We start from the raw sequence: 20,292 nt of genomic DNA, 5'->3' as shown, positions 1-20,292 counted from the left end.
GGAGGAACAATCAACATCTCGCTCATTTGTTGTTTAGTGGGACCAAGAAGGTCTGACTGGATATATTACAAGGACACACGTTTTTTTAAAAGAAAAATCAAAGAGTTACATGTTTCTCTTTTGCTCTATGGATAACCAAGTAAACTCGAACCACTTGCATCCCTCTTGCCGTTTTGTATGCTTGTTACATCAATCCTAGTGGGCATGCATTACAGTATGTTTTGGATCTAGCATGGGTTTTCTTTAAGGTTAATTTGATCCATGTCATTGCAACTATGTCGTATTGAAAAAATACCACTACTATTCACAAAATCGGGTAGATGTCACTACAATCTTCTAAAATTTGAACCGTGCCATTCCATCACGATTTCTTTTATCTCCGTCACACTTTGTGTCACCGCATCTTCATTCTAAGTCAATACTAGTCGTCTTTGTCTCCAAGTAGTAAGCCCGCACCGGAGGCTGGCCGGCGAGCTCTGGGAAGGCTAGGCGGTGGTCGTGGGTGGTGATGACTCCATGCAATGGTCGTGGACGGCACTTGCTGCTCCGCGCCTATCCCTTCCTCCATGGCGAGGCTGCGGCCAGAAGACGGCTGCCTTCGACTATGACGAGGCGGAGGTGGAAGTGCTCCTCCACGCGGCGCAGCAGATCCCCTTGATGCTGAACTCATCGGCTGCTTCGACACGCTCATGTCCCAACCATCGGATCCGAAGCCGAAGCGGCCTGATGCTCTCCCCACCGCCAAGGCGGGATGGACGAAATGGAGGCGTGTTTTGCAGCGTTGAAGGGGGCGGCATGGCTGGAGAAGGAGGAGACAAGATCATGGTTGGCAAGCTCGGGAAGGAACTCTGCATGCGGGACACCGAGCTCCGCGCTATGCACACACTAGAGGAGCACGTCCAGCCGAGGAGCACTCTCGCCGCGCTCAACGGCCTCCACCTAGATCTCTAGCACTGGCGTTGACGGGCTAGCTCCGTTGGATATGGCCGGAGCGTCGTGCCTCGTCATGTGCGTGCTCGGCCTGCAACTGGAGAATATGGTCTTGTGCGGCAAGCTCGACTTCGCCGTGCCATCTTTCGGTTCGAGAACAAGTTCTCCGGCAGGAGACAGCAAGGGATTGAGGAGAGAGAGCTGTGAGGGATGTGGACGGAGGAGATCGTCAGTGAGGGACAAGCCTAGAGCCAGCGGTGGAGGTGCGGGACACCGAGCTCTGCGCTATGCACACACTAGAAGAGCACGTCCAGACGAGGAGCACTCTCGCCGCGCTCAACGGCCTCCACCTAGATCTCTAGCACTGGCGCTGACGGGCTAGCTCCGTTGGATATGGCCGGAGCGTCGTGCCTCGTCATGTGCGTGCTCGGCCTGCAATTGGAGAATATGGTCTTGTGCGGCAAGCTCGACTTCGCCGTGCCATCTTTCGGTCCGAGAACAAGTTCTCTGGCGGGAGACGGCAGGGGATTGAGGAGAGGGAGCTGTGAGGGATGTGGACGGAGGAGATCGTCAGTGAGGGACAAGCCTGGAGCCAGCGGTGGAGGGATGGGGCTGGGGACGCGAGACGACCATGTGATGGGGATGATGAAAATCATGATGGAGTGGCACGGTTCTAATTTTAGAAGATTGTAGTGGCATCTACCTGGTTTCATGAATAGTAGTGATGTTTTTTCAATACAGCACATTTGCACTGGTATGGATCAAATTAACCATTTTCTTTATCAAGTTAAAATGTTGTGTGAACATAGATTGTTTCCTTTGCACCAACTAAGAATGCACACAACTATATATAATTTATGAGCACCAAGATTAATTTGGGGATTTTGTTATGGTAGACCGATACTTTGTGAACCATCCATCTTATTATTCTTTATTGATCCGATGGTTAATGTTCATCTTACATCATAGGAGGTAAGACGTCATCTACAACCATGTAAAGTTAATTAATCTCAATCTTTTACTACAGGAAGGAAAGGAGCGATGTTTACTTGTGTCACTATAAAAAACCATTACTAATACAATAAGAATTAACTAGTAATTTCATTTTTTTATTATTACTAGCAATAGTACCCGTGCGTTGCAACGGGAAAAACACCATTTGATATTGTGACACCTTGAAAACCTCAAATAGGTAAAAAAAACAAGTCTAATTTGATATATTAACAAATAGATAGAACCGAGTCTAATTTGATGAATTAGCATAGGATTTAGGATTTAGTTTTAGATTTATTTTTCGAGCCTTCTTAGGCGTTTATCCGACGGACTTTAATTTAAAACATCTGAGCCACATTGTTTGATAAAATTTGCATTCGGCCTAGGTCTTCTCATCCGGTCCAAACTTGGGCTGGCCCATCTTCGTCGAGCTGAGTCAATTCGACAGCCCGCAAGCTGAGCAGCTGAGCGCGGCCCACATATGCGGGGACAGTCCGATGCACTTCCGCGGCCCATTGGGCACAGTGTAATCGGCGGTGCCGGTCTGACGTTGGGCAAATCTGAGCCGTCCGATCTAATGGATGCTCCGATCGTCCCCGTGCTAGATGAAGCGCCGACCGGGAGAGAGGGGCAAAACCCTAGCTCCCAAATCCCTCTCTCCCGATCCTATTTCTCTCCGGCGACGAGCGAGCAGAACAACAGCGAAGGCAGCGACGGCAGTCCGGTGAGCTAGTGAGCGCTCCTGCTTCGCTGGCTGGGTGGCGCACCCGAGGGTGGTGCAAAGTTGTGCCACGGTGTTGGAGGTTCGGCTAGGCAAGCGCGCAAACGGCGCTGAGCGCTGAGCGGCCTGGACCTTTAAGATTAGATAAGATTTTCACGGACGACGAAAGTAAATTGAATCAAACTTTCTTTTTTTTTGTTTTATGTTTTCTTTCGCCCTTTTTTCGTTATTACAGAGGACAGAAACGATTAGTAGAGATAGAGATAGAGAAGATAAAGAAATATAGTACCATGTCACATATAATAGGATTCGATTTTTTTTACCGCGTCACATATAATTCTTTGTTTAATCGGACATAATTCATTTTTATAATTGTTTTCCACCCTTTTTTTACCGCGTCCACGGAATCAGATTTGTTTTTTTGCCCGGTTTTTTTCACAAGATTTTTTTTCTCCCGATTCTTTTTTTTCGAATAGGACAGATTGGTTTTTTTTTTTTGCCTTTCATTACACGGAATCGTCATTGTTTTTTTTGCCCCTTTTTTCGCCCGGCTTTTTGCCCGATTTCTTATTTTTTAATCGGACAGATTGGGTTTTTTTTCGCCCTTTTCTTTACACGGAATAGGATTCGTTTTTTTCGCCCTTTTTTCATTCGGTTTTTTTTCGCCCGATTTTTTTTTGCACGAACGATGGAAACATTTCATATTTTTTAAGTAGTAGAGATAAAGAATCGGACAGATTTTTTTTAATTTTTTTTCGTCCTTTTTTTACCGCGTTGACGGAGTTGGATTCGTTTTTGTTTATCGGACAAGTTCCATTTTTTTCCTTTTTTCGCCCCTTTTTTGGATCGGACAGGTTTGGTTTTTTTTTTCTTTTTTTCGCCCGGTTTTTTCTGGATAGGACAGATTTGGTTTTTTCGCCCGGTTTTCCTTTTTTCACCTTTTTTTATCGGACAGGTTTGGTTTTTTTCCTTTTTTCCGCCATGTTTTTTTTCGGACAAATTTGGTTTTTTTCACCCGATTTTTTTTACGGACGATGGAAGCACCTCTTATTTTCTTAAGTTGTAGAGATAGAGATTAATATTTACCAGAACCAGATTACAATATTGATTTGTCTTTACTTACAATTTGTAGTAGAAGTTTTCAAATATTTTCGGAATTTTAAGGTAATTTATTTATTTTCTTCACTCACAGCAATTTGAAGAGATGTTTAACTATGGTCTCTTCTGATAATAGAATCTATGTAGACCGTTTATCTTTTCTAATCCAATAAACCGAATCTTTTTATACTACTACAATAATATTTTTTATATATGTAGTATAGAACTCATAAATAGTAAAATGAGCGTTGTTCAACTGGTTAGGTCTATTTTGATGGAACCAGTCTATCTGGGTTCAAATTCTAAATTTGAGATGGATGCTCACATTTACGGCCAATTATTCTTTCAGTGGTAGGCGATTTACCCGTCAGAGACGTCCGTGATGACGGCTATAATCTCAAGATATATCGGTCCATTTTTCGGAGGTGCTCATAAGGGTAGGGTATATGTGTATGTGTTCATAGAGGTGCGCGCGTTATGAACGCCCGTGTTTGGATTGTGTTTTAAAAAAAATTCATAAATTAAAGGCCACCTCAAAGGTACTCGATGATCTATACAGACTATACTCGTATAATCCACTCTGACCTTCGCCCCCCTATGGTTACCTATTTGATTACCTCATTCCTGACTACTGAAACCATCTTTACTTCTCTCTTAGCGCAACTTCCAGTGGATATATCAAACTCTAAACAAAGTGTTTTAAAATGTACAGTAGTACTGTGGAAGTGTTCTAAAACAAATTTAGTGATGTAACTTTCGTATATCGAACACTCCATGTACAAAGTTTTGAACGTTTGACCTTTTGCATTCTAAAACGTTAATCAAAAGAAAAACATACAAACAGTACAACTATTTCTAAGTATGATTGTGTTCTAATCCACTACCATATCCACCAAATTAAATGTGTTCTCAATATTGGTCCAATTTTTCAAAATCCAGAGAAACATCACACAATTTTGGCAGGCACAAGAAACAGAGTATTGTTTGTGAAGGGAATTTTGTTAAGGGCATGGCCACATATAATTCTTTGTAGCTTAAAACCCTAACTTTTCCCTTGGAACATTCAAGTGATCAAACAACTGGTGACCCGATGTTTTTAAAGATTGGCCGACCTATTTTAATTCAGAACGAGAAGATAACTTGTGTTGTTAGCTGGATTATAGGCCATTATGCTTATTAACGATAAAATATAAAACTTTTATACATATATTGTCAGTAACTTAACAGCTAGTGTTGAATAATAAACTACGAGGAGAAAAACATTAAAATCAACTTAAAAACAATAGTTAAATTTTAAATTTTAAAAATCATGGCTAATAAGCCGAAGAGCAAACGATACAAAGATTTTGCTTGCGAGGCATATGATGGCACATTCGCTCCTTGTGATAAGGGGAGGCAGGAACAAACTTTCATTAGTTGTATCATGAGACAACTTCACTTCCAATGCATCCGGCATCCCTAGACACCAAGGGCGGCAAGCGAGGGAAATGCATGAAAGCGGAGATGAATGGGACACAAGCAGTTAATTAGGCACATCGCTTTCGGTTTGGGCATTGTGCGAGGGCCGCTCTCGAATAGGCAGCCTGTGCCGTTGTCTGTTCTTCACATAACACCCGTTCTTTTCGATAGCAACTCGTTTATTTTTTTTAAAGAGAATCCATTTCTAGCTTTCTTCACCTCGCTTGATTGTAAAATCCATCGATCAGAACTGTCTCACTTTTGTTTCTTTCACGGTTCACCGTGGATCCTGGCTAAAATAACTAAAGCAAATTGGCGAACTGGTTTAGTTCAAGGTCTCTGTACCCAGCCGAAGTATAACAGAAAATGTGAAACTGCATCCTACAGTTTACAAGCTGAGATGTACTTGGTACTGCAGTGGTAAGAGGAGGTATTTAGCTTCCTCGCAAAACCAGAATCCCGTCAGTGATATGTGTAAACTCGAAATAATGATAACCCTATTGGTTAGCTGATTAAACTAGAAATAATGAGCTGCATGGGTCTTAACGAGTCGAGTAGTATATTTTAGTGCAAATGATAACCCCATCAGTAATCTGTGTAATTAAGCAAGCTAAAATTAAGCTGAGGTGCCGTAGCTAAACGTAATACTTCCTCAATCCCAGTTTGATCATCTCTAATAGCAAAGATAATACTCCCTCCAACCCAAATTAATTATCATATATATTTATTCACCAAGACTAAAGATAATTTAAATCACATCAATCAGGACACCATACACACATTCTCCCACATTACATGTATCGAAACATCATGCTAAAAGCAAGGATAATAATAGAGCTCACTTCCTACTATTAGGGCACCCATAATGGTTATCTATAGGCTCTCTACAAGAGATCCATATCAGCATATTTTCCTATTTGAAAGATATTAAATAAAGAGAGAGAGATCAAAGCTATCTACTAACTTGAAGATAGTCTATAGAGAAAAACGAGGCAATGTATTAGAGAGCTATAGATACCCATATAGACATATTATTGAGGTGGTTTACTATTAATCTAGTCTATTGCTGAGATGTACATGTTTTATAGAGAGCATCTTACTTTACCATTGCGGGTGCTCTTAGCTAATCTTAAAGCCAACACATATAATAGATTAGCTATAAGGTTGGCTACAATTTTCTTCTCATCTCTCTATGTCTCACTTATACATTAATTGCATTTGTCTTGGAGCTTGTGTTAAGCTAGCTCTTGCATGAGAGCCAACACCCTTAATTTTTTGTTATATCTCTCCTCCACATAAGCTTATAGTAGCCTTATAGCTCACTATTATACTTGCTCTAAGAGCAAGTTTAATAGTATAGCCCACTACTAGCTCTATATCATCTATAGTCAATGTAATAGCCAATTCATACAATAGTTGCTTACTATACTATTAATATTTGGTTCCACCTATCATACACACATTACATCTTGGAGTCCATACTGTAGCTGGCTATAGATCTGTAGCCCGCTGCTCTTCTCTCTCTTTCTTTATCTCTCTAAAATATGTTTATAGCTAGCTTATAGACTGCTACTATACCCGCTCTAATAACACCATAGCATGTACACATTCTCCAATGCTGCATTAATTGTGTTCCGATGAAATACGAGTCCATACGGTTATATCAGAGTAAGTACAATAGCAGGCTATAAGCCAGCATAACTACATAACGAGAAGAAAAGAGAAGAGAGAATAAAGCGGGCTACATATTTATAGCTAGCTGCAAAATGGACTCCAAGACGTTGTGTGTATATGAGAGGTGGGACCGGGTATTAATGGTGTAGTATATTTTTATAGATAACTATTGTATGAATGGGTTATTAGATTAGCTATAGATAATTTGGAGCTAATATTTAGCTATCATGACCAATTTGAGAAAATTTGAATTGCATTATATGATAATCAATTTAGGAAGGAGGGAGTAATGGACTATAAGGTAACTATATACTTATATGAATAAGAGAGATAATAAAAAAAATAAAAGATGTTGGCTCTTATATAGGAGCTAGCTTTGCACGTGTTCCAAGACAAATACGCTGAATGCATAAGTGAAAGTAAAAGAGAGGCAAAGAAAATTTAAAAACGCCCTTATAGCTAATTATTATATATGTTGGTTTTAAAATAGACTAATAGGTGGCAGTTAACTCTACTATTAAGCAAAAGACACCAAGACTAAGGATGCTAAAATATTCATCATTCTTAAATTAATCTTTATCGGTTAAGGTGCTATATCATTTTGTGTCCCGTAGTTTTACTCATGCTTTAAATACTGTATGTCATTGTGCAAAAAAAAAGTTAGTCTTAGTTACATACGACGTATTCAATGATATATATTTACTTTTGCGCAAATAAAAGAAAAGATACTTGTTAAGAGATGATCAAAATAGGATAGGATAGAGGAAGTGCAATATATGATTTTTCTATTAATCCATGATGAGAGAGAGATACTTTAGAAAATTCACTCGGCGGATCATCGAATCTCCCTACCATCAGCCCAACGACACGTTAATCACACAGCCAAGATGCTCTCAATAATGGCCCCATTTGCCCCACGACGCAAATTTCCCAACGATGGAAAACAAAACTGGTTAATCACATTCGCATAACAAACCATCGATCCATCGCATCACATGGCAGCAGAGCGCAGCGGCCGGCCATTGGTGAATCCGGCGGTCCCCCGTGCGGGATGCTCAAATTCATCCCAGAAACTGAACAAGTATGTCCACGTTCATCGGCAAGTCCAGATTCATAGATATTTCCAGATTCATTGTAATCTAGTACTAAATGTAGTAACATATTATAGTTCCGATCCGTAAATATATCTAGATTCATTGTATTAGTAAGTGTCACATCTAATACTCCCTCCATCTAGTTTTGATAGACATATTTTTAAATCTGAAAAATTTATTTTTGATAGCCATATTTTAATCTAATCACTTACCATCTTAATGATTTTCTCGGATTTAATGCGTGGCTCTCCATTCTTGCACACAAGATTGGCTAGATGGGCATCGAGAAATATAAATATTAATGAATCGTTTGTTTACAAGGAATAACTAGTAGTATATTTAAATATATGATAAGCATAATTACTTATTTTTGTCATTGTGGCAAGATAAAATATGACTATGAAAAATAGATAGATGAAGCATTATAGCAAGTTTAATAGTATAGCCAACTACTAACTTCAAATTATTTATAGTCAATGTAAGCAAGTTCATACAATAGTTGCTTACTATATTATTAATACATGGTCCCACCTATCATACATACATTACACATCTTGGAGTCCGTGATCTAGTTGACTACAGATTTATAGTCCACCTCTCTCTATTTTTATCTCTTTAAAATATGTTTATAGCTAGCTTATGATCTGCTGTTGGTCTGCTGTTGCAGCTGCTCTTAAGAGAGGGAGTAGCCCCCACCAACCCCTCCCCACGGTGCAGGGCTCACCCTCCTGTCCCCAGCCTCACGGCACCCTTGATCCGTGATCCGACGGCCCGATCCGTGGCATGACGCGCGCGCCGGGCCCCACGCTGACTAGACCGCCGCATCCGAATCCCCAAGAGGGGATTATCCTCTCGCGCACGAGGCCGCTCGAACCGGCGCCCGCCACGTGCTCCCCCCGGCGTCGCAGACGCGAGGCCCCGGAGCCGCGCGCGCCGGCTATAAATTCTCGTCCCGCATCTCAGCAGCGCACAGCATCACACTCCCCACCCATACGCATCCATCCACCGTCTCAATCTCGGTAGTAATCCTCGCGGCCTCGCCGTTAGTTCCACCACCGGGCGCCACCATGTGCGGGATCCTGGCCGTGCTCGGCGCCGCCGACTGGTCGCAGGCGAAGAGGGCTCACGTCCTCTCCTGCTCCCGCAGGCAAGCACGCCACACACCCCCGCCCGCGCGCTGTACATGCACAATATCTTAATTCTCTTATCCATATTTTAGCCGGACGCATGCATGATGATCATCGATCACGAGGGTGATGGGTGATGAACGTGCCGGTGCGACACATGCGTGCGTACGTGTTCACTGTTCCGGTCACCAACTTGTCATGCACCCACCGGCTTTACCGCTCTTGAACTTGCTATAGTGAAGAGGCGTAGGGATCATGGGGGGTGTGGTGGTTGTTGTGGTTTTGTCCTTGTTTATGTATTTTTGTCTCTTTGTGAGGGGTTCGCATAGGAATCGTAAGGATATGAGACAGTAATAACAAAGGACCGACCCAGAAAAAAGGAACACGGGAATCTTCGTTGTGCATTAAGACCCATGGGTTTAGATGTTATTTTTCGCTGTTGCCGTGATGCGTATACTTGCATGGTTCTTTTGGGGACGGATTGGTTCTTTCTGACCGGGAGACTTGGTCCGGTGTGATATTGTAGGCTGAAGCACAGGGGACCCGACTGGTCCGGGTTGTACCAGTGCGAGGGAAACTTCCTCGCTCAGCAGCGTCTCGCCATCGTCTCCCCGCTCTCCGGCGACCAGCCGCTGTACAACGCGGACCGGACCATCGTCGTCGTGGTAAGAGAACTAACTCATCCATCAATCCATCGTCAGTTCGTCACATGTGACAAGAGCTGTCACGTCTATCTAGTTTGCTGTTTACTAAACCTTTTGTGCTGGGTGGGGATCGAATTGAAGGCCAATGGAGAGATCTACAACCACAAGAAGATCAGGAAGCAGTTCGCCTCCAAGCACACGTTCAGCACCGGCAGCGACTGCGAGGTCATCATCCCGCTGGTGAGACCGAAATCCGCCCCTGCGGAACGTAATCAAGGAGATGAAAACGATTAAACGTAGCTGGATGTACTGATACTGACGTTACTGCTTTTCGCTGTTGTGTGATGTCTCCAAAAGTATGAGGAGTACGGCGAGGACTTCGTCGACATGCTGGACGGCGTGTTCGCCTTCGTCCTCTACGACACCCGCACCAAGACGTACATGGCCGCCCGCGACGCCATCGGCGTCAACCCCCTCTACATCGGCAGGGGCAGCGACGGTACGTACGCCGCCGTGTACCACTCTGCTTCAATTCTTCACGTCTCTGCTGTGACCGGAACCGAGAGAGAGAGACTTGACTTGAGTTCACTGATGATGTTTCATCTGTTTTTCTCGTCTTCTTCCTTGGCTGTCGCCGTCATGCACAGGCGCCGTCTGGATATCGTCCGAGATGAAGGCGCTGAACGAGGACTGCGTGGAGTTCGAGATCTTCCCTCCGGGCCACCTCTACTCCAGCGCCGCCGGCGGGCTCCGGCGGTGGTACAAGCCGCAGTGGTTCGCCGAGAACGTCCCGGCGACGCCGTACCAGCCACTCCTCCTCAGAGAGGCCTTCGAGAAGGTGCCAAGCTATAACACACTGACGAGAGCTAGCTAGGAGAGATGGCCTTGTACGGTAGCGTGATGGTGACCGACACCTCTGACACTGACCGTGACGTACTTGCTCTGCTCCGCTGCCTTTGCAGGCCGTCATCAAGAGGCTCATGACCGACGTGCCCTTCGGCGTCCTCCTCTCCGGCGGCCTCGACTCCTCCCTCGTCGCCGCGGTGACCAAGCGCCACCTCATCAAGACTGAAGCCGCCGAGAAGTTCGGAGCTGAGCTCCATTCCTTCGTCGTTGGCCTTGAGGTCTGTGGCTTTGCCCATAGTTTTTGGGACGACTTATCTTGTTATGTCGTCTTCTCTAAGAACCATGGAAAGTGATTTTTTTTTTGGCTTGTTCTTGGACGTTTCAGGGTTCCCCTGACCTGATAGCTGCACGAGAGGTCGCTGACCACCTAGGAACCATCCATCACGAGTTCCACTTCACTGTCCAGGTAAAATGAAAAGAATAAAAATGTAGGAGTAGCTGTCCAGTGCAATGATCGACCTGACAGAATATCCAGCTTGAACAGCTCACAAAAAATAAAACATGTCTCCTAAGCAAAATTTCAGATAATTAAAGATTCCAATCAGAATTCGTAAGGCAAAATTTTGCCCCAAACCATATCTCATATGGATAACGGCTGGGTCAGAAAACTGACAGAAAGATGAAATATTTGGCCTTTCTTAGGATGGCATCGACGCGATCGAGGAGGTCATCTACCACGACGAGACGTACGACGTGACGACGATACGGGCCAGCACGCCGATGTTCCTGATGGCGCGCAAGATCAAGGCGCTCGGGGTTAAGATGGTGCTGTCCGGTGAAGGCTCCGACGAGCTCCTCGGCGGTTACCTCTACTTCCACTTCGCCCCCAACAAGGAAGAGTTCCACAAGGAGACCTGCCGCAAGGTAGCAACCGCTGACACTACAACCGCGACTAACAGAAGCTGTTGCTGAAATTCCTTTCTGATGCTGGCACGAAACTGTCTCTGAATTTTCTGACTCTGATGTACGTGCAACGCAGGTGAAAGCACTTCATCAGTATGACTGTCTGCGTGCTAACAAGGCGACGTCTGCCTGGGGACTGGAGGTCCGTGTGCCGTTCCTCGACAAGGAGTTCATCAACGTCGCCATGAGCATGGACCCTGAGTGGAAGATGGTAAATTTCTCGTCTTACATGAGGGGAAACAGCTGATGTTATGTTATAGTCCCATTTCTGCTGATCAGAATGTGTTGACAATTTATTTGTGTGCACGCAGTACAATGCTGATCTTGGTCGCATCGAGAAGTGGGTTATGAGGAAGGCGTTCGACGACGAGGAGCATCCTTACCTGCCGAAGGTAGAAATGGCAGTTCTTTTTTGTTTCTTCAGATGCAATGGTAATTTTGTCCGTGTTCTGAACTAATACTTCTGAAATTCTCCACAGCACATACTGTACAGGCAGAAAGAGCAGTTCAGTGATGGCGTCGGCTACAACTGGATCGATGGCCTGAAGGCTTTCACCGAGCAGCAGGTACTAATTACCGACCATTTCCCTGTGTCCTGTCCTATAAATCGCCTAATTAAATTGACCCCCGTTTACTCTGTCATTTCTTCAGGTCAGTGATGAAATGATGAAGAACGCTGCCAAAGTGTACCCGCACAACACGCCCGTCAACAAGGAGGCGTACTACTACCGCATGATATTTGAGAGGCTCTTCCCGCAGGTGACTGATGTGTATTCAAGCGTTGTACAGTACAGTGTAGTACTACTACACTTGTACTAGTACTAATTTGGAACCGTGTGCTGACACATGGTGAAACGCGAATCTTGATGCAGGAATCGGCGAGGGAGACGGTGCCGTGGGGCCCGAGCATCGCGTGCAGCACGCCGGCGGCGATCGAGTGGGTGGAGCAGTGGAAGGCGTCGCACGACCCATCCGGCCGGCTGATCGCCTCCCACAACTCCGCCTCCGCCTCCGCCAACCACACCAACCACGCAAACGCCAACGCCAACGGCAACAGCAACGGCAAGGCCAACGGCAACTGCGCGATGGCGGCCAACGGGACGAACGGCGTCGGCCTGGTTGTGGCCAACGGGACAGCCAACGGGAAGATGGAAGCATAACGCTCGAAGCTGGCCGGCCGGACGGCCATTGATCGCGCTAGCCGATGAGATCGTCGACGGCCGTGTGGTGTACACTAAAAAAGGATAAAGCTAGTACTAGTAGGTGTGCGTGTTTTCTCACCAATCGCCCATGACGTTGGCGCGTTCTGTAGTACTACCCGTGTACGTGCGTGTTTGTTGCCGCTGCTGTTGTACCGTCTCCCCTTGTCGTTGTACGTGTGCGAGAGAGACCGATCCAAGTATGTGGAGAGTGATCGATCACTCATCCGAACTCATCCTTGAAACGATACACCGTAATTAATATATCTCCTCATTTTTCGCTGTCATTATCCGTATCCTTTGTCCGCTAGCTGCTACCACTAGTCACTAGTGGGCTTGCGTTGCGTTGCGTGCTTGTGACTTGTGAGAGCCGAGAGGCTAGGCTACAAGTGGGCGTAGAGGAGTCGGTTCCATGTGTCCGGCACGCCGGGGATGCACCAGTGGATGCAGTCGGTGTAGCGCTGCGGATCGGTCTTCTCCTCGTCGGTGACGAGGAGGCCGCCGGTCTCGGTGTAGACGGAGACGTGGGCGTCGACGCGGTGCTCCGTGAGCTGGGTGATGTTGAGCAGCGTGACGGGGGTCCTCATCCTGCCCAGCACGTCGGACATCACCTCCATCATCCGACGGTCGGAGCCGCTGCCTCGGTAGCCCCGCTGCGTGATCGGCCACGTCTCGTTGTAGCACCTGATTCCTCCTTCCCTTCCCCAGTCCTCGCTCCTGGCACACGGTACACGATATTTTAATTACACCCTTATCAATCATCGAGCAAGTTGGAGAGGATGAGTATGAATGTATGATGTGTGTGCCTCATGTGCGTGGTGGAGATGGACATGAAGAAGACGCGGGTGGTGGCGGGATCGACGTTGGAGTCGACCCAGTTGGCCCACGTCTTGAGGCCCAGCCGGTACGCCACCCAGGCGTCCAGCTCCTCGTACCCATCGTCCCCGAACGATCCCCACCTAAGAAAGACGTGTCGTGTCGGTGTCACGGGGTGTGGGGTTATTTTTGCTTGTTGGACGGCATCGAGATTTATCGTTCGAGTGACGGGTGGCTTACACCGATTTGATCCTGTAGCCGGTCATCCACCAGACGTAGCTGTCGAAGACGAGGATGTCGGCGCGGCGCCAGTGCTTGCCGTGCTCCTCGATGGCGTCGACGTGCAGGACGCGGCCGCCCGCGCCCAGCGCGATGTTCCGGTCCGAGTTGGACTCCACCAGGAACGGCGCCCAGTAGAACTCGATGGACGCGTTGTACTCCTGCGTGCAGATTTGCAGTTAGCCGAGAGCTAATTCGAGGCCTTCTCTCTGCCGGCGGCCAGCGCCGTCGTCGTCAAGCGGGTAGGGACGTACTTTGACGGTGTAGACGGAGAGGGTGCGGCTGCGCTCCATGGACTTGGCGCCCGGGGTGTCCGGGACGGCGGAGTTGACGAGGCAGACGAAGGAGAGCCACTGGCCCAGCTGCAGCGAGTCGCCCACGAACATGATCCGCTTCCCCCGCAGCTTCTCCAGCATGGACACAGGGTCAAACCTGCCATGGTACACGATCCGGTCCATTATTCTTCAGCAAAGTGCCAATGTTGGCCCAGCCCAATTACAATGGAAAAAGAGGATACTGTGGAAGGAAAGATTATAGGGAATATCTTTACGGCCCTGTTCGAGAACCCAACGGAGCGGAGATAAAGTTTTGAATTTTCATGACATGCTTCTTAAATGGCTAAACGGTGCGTTTCATACGAAAATTTTCTGTATGAAAGTTGTTCTAAAATATCAAATTAATCCATTTATCAAGTTTGTAATAATTAAAAGTCAATTAATCACAAGTTATTACTGTCTCGTTTTACGTAAAACACTTAATTTTCATCTTCAGGAGATTCAAAGAGAGCCTACGTCGTTTAATTGCATCCTAAATCGTAATACCAGAAATCTTTACCCTTCATCTTTGCAAAACCATTCAAATCGGGTCCCATAGCAGTATTAAAGGCTGCTTTGACTAACATAGCTTCCTAGCCAACAAAAAATAATAATTAAAAGACATGTGGGGGCCCACATGTTAGGGTATGTAACATCCCGCCTCCCCCAAGCCGGGTCCACTTACATCTGATAGCTTCGGTCACCCATCCCAAATTGCTCTAGGCCAAGCACGCTTAACCCTAGAGTTCTTTGGAGATTGGCTTCCGGAAAAGAAGTTGCAACTTGTTGATATGAGTATTCTATTAATCCTATTAAGCCCTAGGCCGGGATGTTACACCCTCACCCCCTTAAGAGAGATCGACGCCCCCGTCGATCAACCCTAGGCCAGGAACGTCCTCTCTTGGCCACGTCCATGTGTCCAGTGCCAGCGCATGTGCCATGCTGTGTAACCACTCCCGGTCTACACCAGCCGCGCAACTGCGACACACGCGAGAGTCGGCTCTGATACCATTTTGTAACGTCCCGCCTCCCCCAGGCCGGGCCCACTTACATCTGATAGCTTTCATAGGTCATAGACTGCCCTCACAGACCAAATATCTTTTCTGCACACTTTGTCCTCACTCATGTGCACCCGGGAAGAATTTCCCGGTCGGTCACCCATCCCAAATTGCTCCAGGCCAAGCACGCTTAACCCTGGAGTTCTTTGGAGATTGGCTTCCGGAAAAGAAGTTGCAGATATGAGTATTCTATTAATTCTATTAAGCCCTAGGCCGGGATGTTACAGGGTATTTCTATTTCCTCCAAATCCAAAGCGGCGGCCAGCGCTGATAGGAGGAGGGGGCAGTGGCGGCACCTTGCCTTGTTACGGCCAAGACGGTGGGAGAGAGGAGACGAGGTGATGGCGATAGCATGGACCAGATCCGGTGTCGACAACGCCCTATCGAAGAAGAGGCGGCGGAGGTCGGTCCGAGAAGGAACCGACGGTGGAGGGTGGCTGACAACCCAGAGGCTAGAGAAGAGCGTCGAGACCAGTGTCCTAGCGAACGGAGAAGGCTGAGTAGGCGAGGGCCTTCCACCAGGAATGGGCTTGGTGGTGGAGGCCGTCAACTCGTGGCGGTGTCGGGTAGCTTGGACCGGCGGAGTTCCTGATAGGGCTGGTACGTGGAGATGAGGTCTTGCAACCCCCAAGCGGCCTCCTCCAAATCGGCAGCTACCTCGCCTTCCCACGAACGACTCGCTGGCTCCCTTGCTTGCCACCTATTCTCCTCCTTGGATCACCAGCGATCCCTCGTCGTCGATCGTTGACCTCCCACCTCTACTGCCTCTCGCAGATAGGCTCGCCGACCACCATCCCTCTCCCCGTTAGCGAGCTTGAAGAGAGAGAAAAGGTAGGTGGGGAAGAGAGGAGAGGTGGAAGTCTACTTAGATGTGAGCCCCATATATTTTTAGTTTTTTTTACTAGGATGCCACATCTATACTATCTTAGGACTTGAGTTGAACGGTTTTGCAAAGGTGAGGAGTGAAGATTTCTAGTATTACGATTTATAGGGATGCCAATTAAACTCGATGTAAAGATGAGGGATGACAAGTGGACTTATTCCAGATTATGGGGACCTTGGAAAGAGGCACTAGGAGTATGACACTGATGAACTTCAAAATGCCAAAAAGGAAAGGGGAAAAAAAAGCATAGCTGAATAATCTGAGATTATACCAAATTAAGCACCACTGAAATTAGCGCATACGGTTGCTTGCTGACCTCGGGAGAAGGCAGTCATCAAGATGCCAATCCCAGTATAGGTAGTCGCTGTCCGGCCTGCCGTTCCTCTGGCAAGAGTCCTGCCTGTCAACGTATGGGCACGTCTGGTCCGTGTAAGGCAGTTTCTTGGACCTGTCGTACGCCCAGTACCCATCCGTCACGCTGCACCGGGTCGCGTTGAACGCCATCTTCGGCGCTGGCGGCGGCGTTGCCGTTGCTGGTTCGACCGAGAGCACCGCTGGCGGCGGCGGCTGATCAGCAGAGAGCAACGCCGACGTCCTCATCACGGTCCGCAGCGACGTTCTCTTCTTCTCCTTGTCTGTCACCTTCTCCTTGACCTCTGAAAAGATCAACAACTGTCAACTGGAGCACTATAACATGTACGCTGCAGAAGGTGGAGCTAGGCGCAATGCATGGATGCAAATATGCATTGCAATCTGCAACTACGTCGATAAGTTTATGCCACAGATTGCATTAGTGTTGTGAGTGATGATTAGTGATGGGTTTACCAGTGAGACCCCGGAGGTCCTCTGTAAAGATGATGCCCGCGAGAGCCAGCCCGCCGATGATCGCCACCACCACTGACAGTGGGGCCCGCCCCTTCACGCGCTTCATTGCGGGAAGCTGAACCATGTGAGCTCACTACGTGCAGGCAGAGGCACTGATGGTTGGCTTCTTCCAGAGTGAGCTGAGGTTTCTGTGATTGCAGCTTCAGGTGCTTTAGTAGCAGATTATTGGTACCTAATGGTGCTCATGCCGGTGCAACTGCAGCAAGAAATGTAATTAAAGTGAGGGAATTATATGACTGTACTGTCAGGGACAGAGCTGGTGCACTAGGCACTTGCTTTTTAACGACCTATTTCACTTGAGTAGGAGTGAAGCAAAGGCAATATTTGGAGTTGAGACAGCCAACCGAAGCGTGAGCATCTTTTACTGTATTTCACTGTCGTTGTCAACCCGAAAGGTGCTGAAGGATACTGCTTTGAAGTAGAAGTACTAGGCATTATACGTGCTAACTAATCTGATACTGTTCCAACAAATTGTGTTCTCAACGCCTGCATCAAAAACTGCTTATTGGCCCTGAGCCACTGAGTGTTTGCCCAACTGCTTCTGCTGTAGTGGGCAGGGGCAGCAAGTTTCAGACCTGAGTGGTTCGAAAGCTGCAGATCACTAAATCATGCTTTGCACTTATGGAAGAATTGTACGATATCATCGTTCAATTATACTGCCTGTTCAGCGCCCGATTTATTTATTTAATCGGTTATATTATGTGGTAATGTAGTTGCCTTCATGCTGTGCCGTGTACCACTCGAGACTTCGATCTCCATCCGAGAAAAGTCCAGGTTTGGTCCCTCAACTCAACTATGGCATTGTTCGTATGGTCTATCCACTTTTTTTTTATTAGAGAAGGGCATTTATACCCGGGCCTCTATATCCAACCAGATATATGCAGTATTTTTAAATTAGGAACTTAGCCTTTAAATAACCCAATCTAAATTTATTTGAACTGTCAGTACAACCCCTAGACTGCATGCCCTTTCACATGGTCTATCCACTATACGAAGCTCTTCATTGTTGATCTCTCAGTTCTTGAAATCAACTATATTTCATCCTTAGACCTAAATCAGGGTAGTTTGTGGTGTCACGTGGCATCTAATTAGCAATTTTAAGTAAATTGTGGGATTTTCTAGATTTCAGGCGTGTGAAAATTGATAAATTCCATATACCTAAAGTTGTATATTGCTAAGCTGAAAATTACAGATGCTGCGAAAATATGTAACTTTAGTTCAATTTAATTTTAATTTAGTTGTTATATTTCGTTTTACTTTGTTTTTTATTAAGTTTGAATTTTGTTCAAGTAGTTTATTTCGTGTATAATATTATATGATAAAATAATTTATTGTTTAACCTTTCATCTAAAAAAGAGGCATTTTTTTAAAAAAATAATGAGTAATAGGAGAATGATGAGAACCATTGAATTATCATTCAAGGGAAGAAAAAGGTGGCTGAAAATTTTGAAAAATCTAGGCACATCAAACGTAAAACATTCCCATAACTCGTATATATAGGATATTGGTGAGAAAGAAGAAAATGAGATGATGTTGTCAGGTAGTTTTGTAGAGTTTACTTCGTTTTAGTTTTTGTTATTATCTATAACTATGTTGATGTCAGTGGCGAATACAGGATGTAAATTGAGGGGGTGCTAGTGTAAAAATATAATGTGATTAAAACAAATAAAGATATATCAACTAAAGTATTTTCCAATGAATACCAAAAGCGCATATGATCAAAACAATTTTCTCTATTTTGATTTGTGTCTATCTTAAAATATTCATAAAAATCTGTGAATATATTGTTTTGTATACTCAGAGTATATTCTATTTTACCAGTTTGGACAGTAGAAGCAGGGAGGAAGCCTGCATCTTTGCCGTCTGGGAATTTTCTTCAGTAATGACTAACTAGACTTGTTAATGATTAATTAGGGGCAGGGATTAGAGCTGGGTCTGGCGCACCAACCAGCCCCAACAGTGGATCCGCCACTGGTTGATGTCATCACTGTTCACTCATATGAATTCCATGTAGGCATCATAAAAAACCATCTCAGTTTAGATACAGAGATAAAATGTGAATAGTTTTGAGAGTTAAAGGGACCAGTGGTGAATAGTTTTGTAGCTAAGGGACCAAACACTACTAAAAATAAAATATTTTTGCATGCGGTTGAAACCTATTTTTCCATGCGGCTGGGGCCGTCCGTCTGCTCGGAAAGGTATACGAAAATAGCAATTTTTTCATGCGAGTGATGCACCCACATGTAAAAATATGTTTTTTACGTGTGGATGCTTATGTGGTCCGCCCGCAAAAACAAAAACAATGCAAAAAAATATAAATATAAATCCCAAAAATCGAAAATCGAAACCCTAGACATGATACCCCCCACTCCTTCGCCATCGTCGTTGGATCCGTCCCGGTCGACCTACTGTTGTGCACCCTTCAGTCATCGAGAGAGAAGAAGCCAAGCGAGAGAGGAAGGAGAGGCGGTGGGATCTGCGCGATCGGAGGCCGAGCCCGCCGTCCCCGAGCCCACTGCCGCTCCCGTCGTCGTCGAGCCCGTCACCGCTAGATCTGCTCCGGCCGGATCCACGATCGACAGATCTGCTAGCCATCGGGATTGAAGACGATGAGGGAGAGGAAGGAGAGGCGGCAGGATCTGCGTAGTTGGAGGTCGAGCCCGCCGCAGCCGCTCGTCCTCACCGACGTCACCGGTACTCCCGCAGCCTCCTGAGCCCTCGTTGCCACCGCCGCTCGTTCTTGTCGCCAGCCCGAGTAGGAAGTGGGAGAGGAGGGAAGAAGTTGGAGAGAAAGGGTGGAGAAAAATAAGTGGGGAGACAGAAGGTGAGGAGATGATAATGGAACTTTGGAAAATTTTAAAATATGCTGTAAGGGAAGAGAGGAGGGAGGTCAAACTTGTAGATAGGTCTTTTTCGTATGCGGCTACTTAGGAGGCCGCCTGAAAAAATAATTATATTTTCGCAGAAGGGCCTCCTAAGCAACTGTTCGCATGCGACCCTTCAACTAATCCCCGGGGAACGATTTTTGCAAGCGAGAACGGTTATGATTCGTCTACAACTTAATGATGGTCTTGTCTAGAAAAATCAATTCTGTAGTAGTGAAAATCGTCCCAAAACTATATTTGGGGGAACAAATTTGGACTTATCTCTGTTGTTTATAGGTTAGACTTTTGGAGGGAGAAGTATCGATCATGTATACTATGTGTTATTTATGCATATAAGGTAGTACTATATATATTATATTAACGTACGCTCCTAGGAGCTATAAACGCATTGTAGTTTTGATATGATGTTCGACCGATCTGTTGGA

At 45.9% G+C, this 20,292-nt stretch overlaps 2 protein-coding genes across 3 annotated transcripts; one reads left to right on the top strand and one right to left on the bottom strand.

Annotated features, from left to right (window-relative positions):
* The first annotated feature begins 8,939 nt into the window (after positions 1-8,939).
* LOC4332506 (asparagine synthetase [glutamine-hydrolyzing] 1-like) lies at positions 8,940-13,037 on the top strand. The gene is made up of 13 exons (NM_001417570.1): positions 8,940-9,115; positions 9,622-9,760; positions 9,881-9,979; positions 10,097-10,238; positions 10,387-10,577; positions 10,702-10,863; positions 10,971-11,051; positions 11,288-11,509; positions 11,625-11,759; positions 11,860-11,940; positions 12,028-12,114; positions 12,200-12,307; positions 12,421-13,037. Exons 1-13 carry the CDS (start codon positions 9,036-9,038, stop codon positions 12,706-12,708), a joined length of 1,815 nt encoding a protein of 604 aa, NP_001404499.1. The 5' UTR covers positions 8,940-9,035; the 3' UTR covers positions 12,709-13,037.
* On the bottom strand, positions 12,981-17,135 carry LOC4332503 (probable xylan O-acetyltransferase 8). 2 transcript variants are annotated; one of them, XM_015776604.3, is made up of 6 exons: positions 16,923-17,132; positions 16,414-16,753; positions 14,097-14,274; positions 13,804-14,003; positions 13,554-13,706; positions 12,981-13,464 (listed from the first exon to the last, which is right to left on the bottom strand). In XM_015776604.3, exons 1-6 carry the CDS (start codon positions 17,044-17,046, stop codon positions 13,131-13,133), a joined length of 1,329 nt encoding a protein of 442 aa, XP_015632090.1. In that variant the 5' UTR covers positions 17,047-17,132; the 3' UTR covers positions 12,981-13,130. The 2 variants fall into 2 exon arrangements, with proteins under 2 accessions (XP_015632090.1, XP_025879936.1); XM_026024151.2 differs by lacking the exon at positions 13,554-13,706 and having other exon boundaries at positions 16,923-17,135.
* Between the last annotated feature and the right edge of the window lie 3,157 nt (positions 17,136-20,292).

This window comes from Oryza sativa, chromosome 3, assembly GCF_034140825.1.
Source record: "Oryza sativa Japonica Group chromosome 3, ASM3414082v1".
Taxonomy (NCBI): domain Eukaryota; kingdom Viridiplantae; phylum Streptophyta; class Magnoliopsida; order Poales; family Poaceae; genus Oryza; species Oryza sativa.
This window is presented reverse-complemented; position numbering and strand designations above follow the sequence as displayed.